Source organism: Stegostoma tigrinum, chromosome 29 (genome assembly GCF_030684315.1).
Source record: "Stegostoma tigrinum isolate sSteTig4 chromosome 29, sSteTig4.hap1, whole genome shotgun sequence".
Lineage (NCBI taxonomy): Eukaryota > Metazoa > Chordata > Chondrichthyes > Orectolobiformes > Stegostomatidae > Stegostoma > Stegostoma tigrinum.
This window is the reverse complement of record NC_081382.1, coordinates 16,845,348-16,858,244: the sequence shown is the minus strand read 5'-3', so window position 1 is coordinate 16,858,244 and position 12,897 is coordinate 16,845,348. Positions and strand designations below refer to the sequence as shown.

The window sequence follows — 12,897 nt, the reverse complement described above, 5'->3', positions numbered from 1 at the left end:
TCAGCAGTAAAAGGCATGGCAATTGTTTCAGAGTTGCAGCAGGAATATGCACTAAGTTCCAAGCCTGAAATAGGAACATCTGTAAAACATTTTTGAACACGTGTACGGTTCAGGAAGGATGAATAGTTCAGTGATTATACTTTCCTTACTTGCGATTACCATGGAAATGCATGGACGTGATCTGAGGGAAAATAATGTTACAGGTCAGTTGCGAACAGCAACAGCAAAGAGTAGCCCCAAACAAGAGGCTTAAAAAAAAGCCTGTGCACATAAGAACAAAGGTGATGAGGGACACAAAGATTCCGGGGCACAGTACTGGTATTCTGGTATTGGACAGAAAAAGGCAAAAAATGAAAATAATTCGATTAAATTTTTTTTACTGAATTCTCACACTCCTGCATTTCAATCAATTAATTCAAATAATTAGATTTTCCTTGCAAAGACACTGAATCATGAATGGATTGTGATATACAAGATATCAGTTCTCGCTACCAAAGGAAATATGCTATGATAGTACGACAGCCATTTTCATTTACGTACCATCCTTCATATAATAAATTAACATTTGACATAACCACATAAGATGATATTGTATACAGCTGTTCTGTGCAATAGTGCCAAACCAGTATAAAGTAGTCATTGAATCATATAGCATGGAAACTAACGCTTTGGTCCAAATTATCCATGCTGACCAAGTTTCCTAAATTAATCTACTCTCATTTGTTGACATTTGGACCAAATCCCTCTAAACCTTTCTACTCATGTCCTTGTCCAAAAGTCTTTAAATGTTTTAACTGTACCTGCACTTACCAATTTAATAATATCCTTCCTCCAACAGGGTGATCAGAACTGTACACAGTATTCCAAAAGTGGCCTCCGCCAACATCCAAGAACAGCAACATGACACCCCAAATTCTATACTCAGTGGTCCAAGCAATGAAGGCAAGCATGCTAAATGCCTTCTCCACCACCCTGTCTACCTGTGATGCAGCTTTGAAGGAACTGTGTACCTGAACTCCTAGGTCTCTCTGTTTGACAACATTTCTCAGGGCCCTATCATTAACTGTGTAATTCCTGTCTTTGCTTGTCTTACCAACATGCAACAACATGCATTTGTCCAAATTAAACTCAATCTGCCACTCCTTATCCCATTGGCCCAATTGATCAAGACCTCTTTTTAATATTAGATAACCTTCATCACTGTCCACTGTATCACCAATTTTATTGTCATCCACAAATTCACAAACTATGCCTCCTAAATGCTCATCCAAAACATTTAGAAAATGAGAAAGAACATCCCTGGTCACAGGCCTCCAGTCTGAAAATCAACCCTTCACCACCATCTTCTGTCTCTCACCATCAAGCCAATTTTGTATCCAATTGATGAGCTTTCCCTGAGTCCCTCATGATCTAACTTTACTAACCAGTCTAACATGCGGAACCTTATTGAAGGCTTTACTAAAATCCATATTGACCATGCCTAACACTCTACCCTCATCAATGTTTTTGGTTATACCTTCAAAAACTCAATCAATTTTGTGAGACATGATTTCTCATGCACAAAGTCATGCTGGCTATCCTTAATAAGTCCTTGTCTTTCTAAATGCATGTAAATCCTGTCATCTAGAATTACCTCTGACAACTTACCCACCACCGATGTCAGATTCATCAGTCTATAGTTACCAGGCTTTTCCATACAACTTTTCTTAAATAAGATCATGATTAAAAGAAAAAAAATGTAGACATTAAGCGAACAATGGCGAGTTGGCATGAATGAGACACAGATGCAGAGATGAGTGTGCAGAATGATGAGGTAGAATGAGGACAGGAGCTAGCATATCAGTGGCTCAGTGAGCCTTGTACAGGAGAGTGATAGAGAACAGTATGAAATGGGTGGTTCTTTGCAGCAGAAAGAGAGAGGGAAGAAACTGGGTGACATGAGTGATGGAAATGGGACTGCTAGAGAAAGGAGAAAAGGTTGGCTGAAGACCAGTTGTTACAAATGATTTCAGTAATTTAAAAATACTGATTACCTGTTGTGAATGTATTAACAGCCGGAATGCTTCTCATGTCCCCTCGTTTGGAAATCAGAGAGACTTCATATTCGGTATCCGGGTGAAGTTTGGCGATGGAATAGGCTGTCTCTGTGTCAGGAAGGTCAATTGTTGTCTTCTCGCTATTTGGAATCCCATAGGACAGGCTAATTCCTTCAATTTGGGCAGCTGGCTTGAACCAGGTAATGTGAGCAGTGGAGTCTGTGACTTTGTTTACTTCTACATGGCTTGGTGCATCAATCACTGTGGGATTAAGAAGCAAATTATATCATTCATCACTTTAAAGTAATGCAGTCTTCAGTGCATTTCTGAATTAGTCAACCAAATCATCAAGATAATAAATCTCTTTCTGAAACTGGTCTTTCATTTCTCATTGGATTCTAAATTTAACATTTCTGTTCCCATTTAATGGATCGACATGTTGCAATTACAGCAACTTAGTGCAGAGGCTGCTGTTCCATCTGTACGGGAGTTCAGGTTACCACAAAATTGGCTGGGGACTTTTATTTCAGGTGGAAATTTTGGAATAAGTCTCATGGACTATTTGAAATGCTGATTTGAAAACTTGCTTGGCCTACATAGACCTTGGAATGCTTAAGATCTGGTGGCCATTACGGATTTTGAACATCATAACCAGCACCCAATAAAGGCATTGCTGGATAATCATTAATATGAAAACATAACAGCATTTTATGAGCAGAGAGTGCTCATCTTTGCTTCACAAAATAATAGTAGGCAGTTATGAGCCTTCCATTCATTTCACTCTTGACTGCCTTTACTATCCCGGACTTACCCTGAGGTATGGCATGTACTAAAATGCCTAAATTTCTAACTGGTGTGTTGTGTCAAGGGGTTTAATTGCTACCCGTTACCTTCTAGTTTATTCTGATGCCATCTAAGGGCAAAGTTACTTCCATTTCCTTGTCTCTACCGTCCAGTGTGGATAGTTTGCGATGGAATTTTTGCCCACTTACTCCGAATTACCATAAGTTACAGATTTATTTTCTCCAGGAAAATAATTTTGCTTATTTTAGTATTATACATGCTTGGACATCTTCAGTCCTATCACTTCTATCTGGTTATCATCTTCACTCAATGTTTTAATAGAATATTTTTTGAGATTGGATTTTGGACTAGTGGCATTTGTATTTTGGCCCGGGGGAGTTGAATGGTTAATTTATCAGAATTTCTCGAGTGTTGTTTTCTTTAAGTTGAGTCCATACAAGAGACTTGTTTTGGAACATAATGGGGTTTTCTTTGTGATAGGCATTAATACAGACAAAGAAAAACATTGAAGACTGTTAGCTTGCTTTAAATTAGAATTATGTCAACTGTTCTTTTGTTTTGGTTAGGGGAAATACTTATAGCTTGGGAAACATTTTGGTTTCAGTTCAGGGACATCCTGTTTGAAGTTGAATGTATGAAACAGCTCTCCTGGAAAACGTACATGTTAACAAAGAACTGTTTGGCTTTGGCCTCATCCTTACTAATTTGCTTGCTGCAGATGCATCTGTCCATGATAGTATCAGCAAGAGCAACCACTGTATAGTCTTTGTGGTGACAAAGTCCTACCTTCACATTAAGAATACTCCTCATGTTCTGTGGCACTATCACTGTGCTAAAGGGGATCGACTTCAAACAGATCTAGCATTCAACAGTGAGCCCATCACAGGAGCAAAATTGCACTCCAGCACAATCTATAACCTCATGGCCCGGCATATTCTCCATTCAACCATTATCATCAAGCCAGTAACGGTCAACTTGGTGAAGCTACCAAACAAACTACCTGCATACAAAACAGTAGAGACATTAAGTGATAGACAGAACTAAGTGAGCTCTAAACCAACAGAGCAGATCTAAGGTCTGTGGCTCTGACATATCCAGTAGTGAATGGTGGTGGTCAATTAAACTGCTTACTGAAGTGGGAGGCCCCATAAATATCCCCGTCCTCAATGATGGTAGAGTTCAACACACCAGTACAAAACATAAGGCTGAAGTATTCATAACAATCTTCAGCCAGAAGTGCCAAGTGGATGATCCATCTCGGCCTCCTCCAATATAATGCAGCATCACAGATATCAGTCTTCAGCCAATTTGATACATTCCACATGATATCAGGACATGGTTGAAGACATTGAAGACTGCAAAGGCTACGGGCCCTGACAACATTCTGGCAAAAGTACTGAAGACTTGTACTCCAGAACTTGTGGCCAGGCTTTTCTGGTACAGTTACAACACTGGTATCTATACGACAATGTAGAAAGTTGTCCAAGTATATCCTGCACACCAAAAGCAGGACAAATCAAACCAGCCAATTACCAACCCATTAGCCTGACAGCTATTCTACCTTATTATCTTTTCTTTTCTGTAATAAACAACTGTTTCATTCTTGAAACCAAATCTGCAGCAGTGTCCTTGTGTTTCAGTGATAAGCAGCTTTGCAAAACAAAAACCATCAAATATTATCTATCAAGCCTGGGATCTGATTTTAGATTAGATTAGATTCATCCATTAATACCATGAGCTGGGCTCATGATAGCACAAAATAATGAGCAAATGTATTTCACCTGGACGTATTAAGCTAAAAGGCACTGTGGTTCAGTGGATAGCACTGCTGCCTCAGAGCTGGTTTGATGCCAGCCTTTGGTGACTGTCTGTGTAGAGTTTGCACATTCTCCCCGTATCTGCATGGGTTTTTTCCAGGTGCTTTGATTTCCTCGCAGAGTCCAAAGATGTGCAGGTTAGCTGGATTAGCCATGGTAACTTGTCTGTAATATTGAGGGAGGGGCAGCCTAAGTGGGTTAGCCATGGGAAATGTGGGGTTATGGGGCAGGGTGGTGGGTGGGGTGACGGTGGTTAGGTGTGGGTGGGATGCTCTTCAGAGCATTCTGCAATGTAGGAATTCAAAACAAGAAGAAATTGTAGATTTCTTTTTATTTATTGATCAGGATTAACCCTAATCTAGTAGAAAATACCATATTTTCAAAATTCTGTATAATTAGTTGTTAATGATATGTAATCAGCCCCCAGAAAGTGAACAATCAGGAATGTTGAATCATATTCAATAAAGTAGTGAATTGTTGCTCAGACTTTAAAAATGCTGAATTTTCACACTCTTCCATTCTGTCTCTTTTTTTTTGTCTCTCTCTTAATTTAAACATGGGCTGCTCTCTTTATTTTTCTTTTGTATTTCATTTGAAATTGAATTCAAGCACTCTGATTCACTTTGCTTGTCAGTCCTGTTTATCTCAATCCTTTAATCTTATATGTAAAAAAGTTATTACGTTGATCCTGCCATTCACCTAGAAGCCTCATTGCCTCTGCATTTGTCAAGAAGCATTTCTAACAAGTTAGGGCACAAAATATTTGTTTTGCTAATGTGTGCATGATCAAATCTAACTAATGGTATTTATTGGGAGTTTTCACACTCCAATAAATTCTGGTCCAAAATGTCACAATGCCTTTTTAATAGCATTCCCAATTCTTCCCTCCACATATATCTTGCAAATAAAATTTCCAGTATCATACAAATAAGTGCATGCCAAATTTTCCAAACTTCAAAGTGCTTGCTTGCCTGTACTTGTGCCTGTGTATGTGCTTATGTGAGTTAGTATTTATGTAAAGCCCAAAGCCATCTGCAGTTTATCATTATTGAATTTAATGAAAAACTTGTCACATTTAAATTACCTTTTTGGAATTTTGTACATCATAAACAAAAAAACAATGAAAGAGAAAGCAAAGTACCTCTAAATATCTAGAGGGACTGCTTTAGGTTAATTTCCACTTGGCAAGCATCCCAATCCATAAAAGATGTTTTCTGAGCAGAAATCCAAATGTTGAAAATCCTGAATGGATCTGAATTTCAACTTTAATTGCCAGACATAGATTGCTAGCTTCGTACCAAATCATTTCAATTTACAAGATCATTGTGTAATTATGATGAGGAAAGCTATTCAGTCCAGGTTAATTCATCTATTAAGAGTGAAACTAGAGTAATCCCTTTGCAACATTCAATTGTCTTCAATCATTCCTAGGTTTTAGGCCCCACTCACTTTGGAAATCACTTCCACAAATTGATCACTTTGCGTGAAGTAGGATTGTCAGAATCCTATGTTTATCTTTTACTGTGACTTCCATTCCTTTGTCTTCATACAAATGAAAAGCAAATTTCTTTCTCCTAATTCTCTCAGCTATCCCTTACTAGATACCACTTCCTTTACGGAAGAGTCTATGTCTTGCCAAACTGACTTCAATCTCTTTGAGCATTTGAGAAACAACATACATTTGACAAAGATAGCTACAAGCCTATCCGCCAGAATTTAATTAATAAAATAAAGAACTGTAGATGCTACAGATCTGAATTAACAAGATCAGAGATTGCTGGAGAAATTCAGGTTGGCTGGTTGAATCTGTGGAGAAAAAAACAGTGTTAATGTTTCTGAGGAAGGATCCCTAGACTCGAAACATTAACTCTGTTTTCTTTCCTGATGAGCTTCTCCAGCATTTTCTGTTTTGTTTTTCCATGTTCATACCGTTTGTACGTTAAATTTTTACTAAAATCCACAACTTTTGCTTTTGTGAAGAATTACCAACTATAATTTAAGCCAGCAATTTCCTTTCAAGTACAGCTGCTTGCATTCTGAAAGGTGTTGCATGATTTATAGTAATAATTGGAAATTAATTGAGATTAAAGCATTACAATGATTTGCCAAAAATGCAACATGTGTAGGCCGATATATAAACTAACAACTGTTGAAACTCGTCGTGATTATGGTGATCAAATCTAGCATTGAATGTATGAAAATGGGTGGCAACAGTGTTTTACGGCTGCTGTAAAGTTAGATGTACCTTGAATTTATTATATTAAAGCAAAAAAATCTGGTAGTGTGCACTTGAGGTAACCTCTAGTGTAATGTCTCTATAGCATATTGCTGAATATTATATGGCCAGGTACAATCCCTGAGTATAGAACAAAGCCAGACACAAACTGTGCAGATTTTGAATGCTTCTGCATTCTTCCACATTGACACTTTATTACAACTGACAGGTGGCCATTAGCTCATGCTTTCCTAATTAAATCTATCAGTCTGGCAATTTTACTATCCAATACTGGGAAGATTCATCTGGTGTTTTTGTGCATGGGTGTGTGATTTATGATCATGTAAAATGATCTTGTTCCAAAAGGCCCTGTGAAAGCAGCCACGTTGAGAAACAGTTCCAGTTCAAGCAGAATTTTCCCTCAAATATTGTTCCGTTCCCAGAACGGAATTAAAAATTAATGATAGGATAATTCCCATATCTCTCTGTCAGCTGTGCCAGTTGTTCAATTCACACAGCAAATAAAATAAATAATGTTAACAGATTACTTCAATTATCAGAGGCTGCTGTTAAATGGTCATAGGTTTATGAGATATGAAATTATTAATTTACAATGATGAAACGGGTGCTTGCTCTTCTATTTAGCGAGCATTACTTTATGGTTCAGGCTTTCATTTATGAACAGATATGGTAACATTTGGTACCCAGGGTCTTGTTTGTATATCACTGTTGTAATGATGGAGAAAATATCACGATTTACAATCATCATTTGACAACGATAGCTGGAGTCGGATTTTCACTGCCAGGATTGGGTCACATTGAAGGTAGCTATTGAAAGAAATGGAACTGATCCTGCGTGTGATGATATGAGGCTTCTGTCCCGGGCTCTGCTGATTTTCACAGAAATGGAGCGGTGGCAAAGCAAGCAAACAATTTTGATTATGCGGATAAAATAACTGCATAGAGGCTGGTATCCCATCACCAAGTCATGCTTTATTTACTAGTGCACATTACATTGGCTGTGATCAACCAGCTCGGAGTCAGTACCTGGGGTTTGAGGAGATTCTAAATCCCCTGATTATATTGGTCAGACAGGGCTTTCCTGATTAACAACTCCAATCAAGCATCTCATAGCCAACAAGATCCACTCGGTTCCAATCACTACAGCTCATTACAATACACAAGCACCACCTAGAAAATTTGCCTTCCCCTTTAAGGTTTGGAAATATTTGCAGGTTGAACAGTTTTTGGGATCTGTGTAAAGCTTCACATCTCTGGATTGTTTGCAATGGGATCAATCGCATGGAAAGAGTTTTGTTTGATTGAGGAAAAATAGAAGAACTTATTCCATAACAATGACATTTGAATAGTACTAACATTTCCCTCCCTTTTTCCCCTCATCCCTGACTCCCTGTGAGTGCTGGCTGATTAGTTAGATGTTTTCATTTTTTTTAAACCCTGCACATGTCACAGCCATTTGTGGCCCAAATGCTCCTGTGTCGTGCCCAATGCTGACTAAACAGCTTCCTCTACCCCAAACTAATTTCTGGATATATTTTTGCTTATGGTAAAATCTCCTTCAATCTCAATCTAATCAACAATTTGTGCTAGGGACTGGCAACACTGAGCTAAGGACAAATACTTCTATGCATTAAATTGAAAGTGCATCCTTTTCCAATTTATTGTGGAGCTTTATTTGGAACTGGTGACTTGATATAGCCTTTTGTCCCTTGTAACAAGCTTTGCCTGACCAATTCCCCAGGCCAGCAGTAGGGGCATGGTGATCCAGATTTTCCTGGGAGTGAGTGATAACTGTGGTTCATCAGTGTAAATGTTCATCCATAATGCACTTGAAAAGATTGTTTATAAATTGTTCATAGATTGTTTCTACCAGACAGGAACAAATGTGTAAACCTGCTTCATCACTTTGTAGAGTAACTCAGTTTAATGATTGGGATAATGCCTGAGGAGCGGAAACCAGCTAAGAAGAGTACCATGAAAGCCAGGAGAAAAGTTGAAACATAGGGCAGTTAGGTGGAGGAAATTGATGAAGGGGGCGGGTTATGATATCTATATCTAGAAAATGGAGGCAGATGATTTGTAATCGCTAATGTAGGCTTTTCATTTCTTCTGTGGTTGGAACAGCATTCCTCGTTTCAATCCACTTGATTTCAAATAGAGTCTTATGTTATCTCCCAGATTTATGATATTCCAGATCGAACGGCTCAAAGTGGAGGTTCAGAATTACACAAAGCAGCTTCTCACCTGAGAGCCACACCTCTATCTAAGGCAGGGTTGCCTGGGTTATTTATAAAAGTAATAATGGATTCTGCGAGTGGTCAAAACCCTTTTTCTTTAATGATATTAGGTTTAAGAAAGATTTGTTGTAGAGAATTGAAAAAATGTTAAAAATCACGTGAGGCAAAATAGCCTAAAACTTTTAGGTACATACTTGAGTGTTTGGAATTCTTTGCTTCAGCGAGTTGCAGATGCTTGGTTCTTTGAGTATTTTGAAGCTTGAAACGGATAGATATTTTTGGACCTTAAAGGGGATGTAGGAGATAGGGATAGGGTGTGTAGTGACTGTAATGAGGTCAACCAGCTTGACATCATAGAATATGAGATATAATGGGAACTGCAGATACTGGAGAATCCGATAAGTGTAGAGCTACCAGGATGTGGATTCAAGTCAGCAAAAGAGTCCTACCATTCCTAAACTGAGTAAAAGAACTCATACGCCAGTATTCAGGAGTGCACATACCCTCATAAGTCCACTTACATCTGGTTTGGAACAGTTCAATTGCTTAGCAACATCCAAGTATGAACCAATTAACATAAATATCTGAATAAATGGCCGTCTAGTTCTAATGAAGTTCAGTACCAGCACAGCCATGTCAGTGATTGCAGAAGCAGTTTTTAATAAAATTCACTTTGGACACCAATCTCTAAGTTTGCCTGAGACGTTAGGCTGAGAACCAATACCAGGGATCCTTTACAGATTAGGGGTACAACTTCAATTCCAGTCTCTTATGAAAAGCAGCTGGTTCAGTTATCACTGATTACAGTAAAAGGCTCAGGCACAAGCTTGATTTGGGTGACATTGTTTGAGAGAGATTACCCTAGATCAGCTCAATGTTGCTCAGTTAGAAAATGGCTGCCTGAGTGAAGTCCTAATGAAATACACAGAAGTCTTCCAGGAAGATCTAGGTCTGCTTAAAGAGGGCAAGATAGTGATGTCCATAGCCATTCAGTTTTGGGCTCTGATACTGAGTGCTTATAACTGAAGTTTGAACACCATCCGTGAGGCCAAGTAGCGAATGTGAATGCATTGAGCAGGCTCTGAATAGCAGGAACACCACCAATATTACCACCAATGGAAGGGCCTGTAGTGGTTTTAAATTTTCTGAACAGACTTCCAGTCACAGCTGACAATATCAGGCTTTGAACATAGAAAGATCTGGTCCTGGAAAAACAGAAACAGCTAGTGGTGATGGAGGAAACCAAACGGCCATCACAATGAGAACTGAAATTCTTTTGGACCCAAAGAGAGAAAATCATAGTACAGGAAGGAATATTATAAGTAAGAGTGATTGTCCTAAGCAAAGGTCAACTCTAGACACTGGCTGATCTCCACCAAGGGTATCCAAAATGAAGATGCTGGTGAGATGATATGTTGGCTGTGTTGGTGGATTAGTGCCAAAAAGGACAAAAGGATAAAAATTACTGCCTACAGCTCTCCTGCATTCGTGGGAATAGCTACGGAAAACTTGGACTGAGTTACATATCAACCATCCAAGTCCTTTCATGGACTCAATTTTCTTAGATATTATGGATACCCCCTCTAAGTCACCGGATGTTCATAGAGTCCACTCGTCAAGTACAGGGACCACAAAACTGAAAGCTGTGCGCAGCTTTTTCAATATACAGACTCCTGGGAAGTATTGGTCACAGATAACAGGCGATCATTTATCAGCAGGGACCCTGAGTATTTCCTAAAGTTTAATGAGAAGCGACATATAAGGACAGGTCTATCCCATCTGTGATCCAATGGTCTGGCAGAAAGAGCAGTTCAAACATAGAAGGCAGGCTTGGAGAAACAGCCTGCAGCCTTGCTAAATACCAAGCTATCCCAGTTCTTATTTGATTATATGACATGCAGTGACAAGGCTAGCTCCAGCAGAGTTGCTAATGAGGAGAAGGCTGTGCACCAGGTTAATTGTGGAGGGTGCCGAGTGAAATGGCATCAGGAGCATCAATGTCGGTCACAAGATTCCAATAAGCAAGAGAGACAGTTTACTTAAGTGGCAAAGTTTGGTGTAGAAACCATGGAAATAACCCTGCACGGGCGAGGCACGGTCAATGTGAGGTCAGGTCCATTGACATATAAATTTTGGGTGGGTGCCACGGTTCTGAACAAGCTCGCATTAGAAAGCTGCAAACTCACAAATGAGATTGTGACACTCTGCGTGCTGACGCTGATGAATTGTGCCAGAGTTAAAGACTTCCCATGTCTAATTAAAGGGTGACTTGGTGACAGGATACCAGCCTCTGTAGAGTTACTTCAGGGTGTAAAATTGAAATTGTGATAGAAGGTTAGCCATCACCTAATTGGATGGCAGATCAAGATTAAAGAGCTGTGGAGCCCTAATTCTGTTCTCATTTCTTCCATGTGGCATCATGAATTAAGGAAAGGAACTTGCTAGAAATAAATCAGCTTAGGTCCATACTAATCAGATCAATATTTAATATGAATGTCAATCTCGTATTGACTCAAATTGATGGCTGTGCAATCAAGAAGCCAGCTAAGCAGAAGGGAAAGTAACACTTATCTCTACTCACTTGTTGTCAGCCTTTGCTTAATTGGTGGGCCACGTGTATTATTTTTCACAACATGAAGGCTGACCTCGTAATCCTGTCCTGGAGCCAGGCCAGTCTGTACAAATGATACCTGCGGCTGTTTCAGGCTGTTGGAAATTTCTCCATTTTCTTCTTTCTGCAAATAGAAGGATATTTCAGGCTTGTACGGAGAAACACAAAGGTGACCTGTAAGTGACGCATTGCTTTGGTTCATTATTTCAGATATTGCCCCAGGCGTGCAGATATTTCAAAGGTTTTTTTCTGATGCCATCCATCGCAATAAAGTATTTCAAGTGTATTTGGATAGATAAGTGGGCAACAAGAATATTTATGTACAGTTTGTGGCTGATTTACCATATTTACTTTAAAGATAGGTTAGTGTTGAGAAAAGAATTTGTCATCTGTTCTGCGTTAAAATATAGGCAGCATGAAGAATATTGAATTGTAATTTGTATCACTACCAGTCACTGAAATAAAAACACAATACCATGCTTTCTAGAGATCTGAAGTAAAAATAGAAAATGTTGAAAAACCTCAGCAGCATCTGTGGAGAGAGAAACAAAATTCATATTTTTCATATGATATTCTTCTTTGGAACATTTTTGCTTGGTTCACAGATTTTACAAGATGTTCTGGAGAAGGGTCACTGGGCTTGAAATATTATTTTGATTTTCTCTCTAAGGATGCTGCCAAACCTCTTGAGTTTCTCCAGATCTGTCTGTTTTTGTTTTACGACATATCCTGCTTTTAGTTTATTACCACCAACCATTGTTTGATATGGAGAAGTTAGAAATCTTCATGTCCAAAGGAGACAAATTTAGAGTCCAATTTGCAATGCTACTTTCATAAAAATAATTCATAAAGCAAGACGAAATCAGAATTTAAGCCAGTTGCATCTGACTGTAGCCACAAGCATGATCCTGAATTTCTTGCCGCTCGCCACTTTAATTGTTTGTTCCGGTTTCACAATGTTGTTCAAGTCCTCTGCAATCTGTTTGGGTGAAATGTGATGCGATATCAAGATACAGCACCTTTTAATTAGATGGTTTACACCTTCCAGTCTCAACATGGTGCACACCACCATAGATTGTTAGCACTGTTCCCAGTTTCTCAAACAGTAGCTACTAGTAAGAAGTCTGTTGTAACCATTGACCATTCTCTGCATCCA

At 38.9% G+C, this 12,897-nt stretch overlaps 1 protein-coding gene across 24 annotated transcripts in view; it reads right to left on the bottom strand.

Annotated features, from left to right (window-relative positions):
* Window positions 1-12,897, bottom strand: part of tncb (tenascin Cb) — a 315,004-nt gene that overhangs the window by 72,698 nt on the left and 229,409 nt on the right. For all 24 annotated transcript variants that reach the window (XM_048558919.2, XM_048558920.2, XM_059638277.1 and 21 more), the window contains 2 exons: window positions 11,712-11,865; window positions 2,034-2,297 (listed from right to left, as the gene is read on the bottom strand). In XM_048558919.2, coding sequence (XP_048414876.1) covers window positions 2,034-2,297; window positions 11,712-11,865 — 418 coding nt within the window. The remainder of the gene's footprint in view (window positions 1-2,033; window positions 2,298-11,711; window positions 11,866-12,897) is intronic.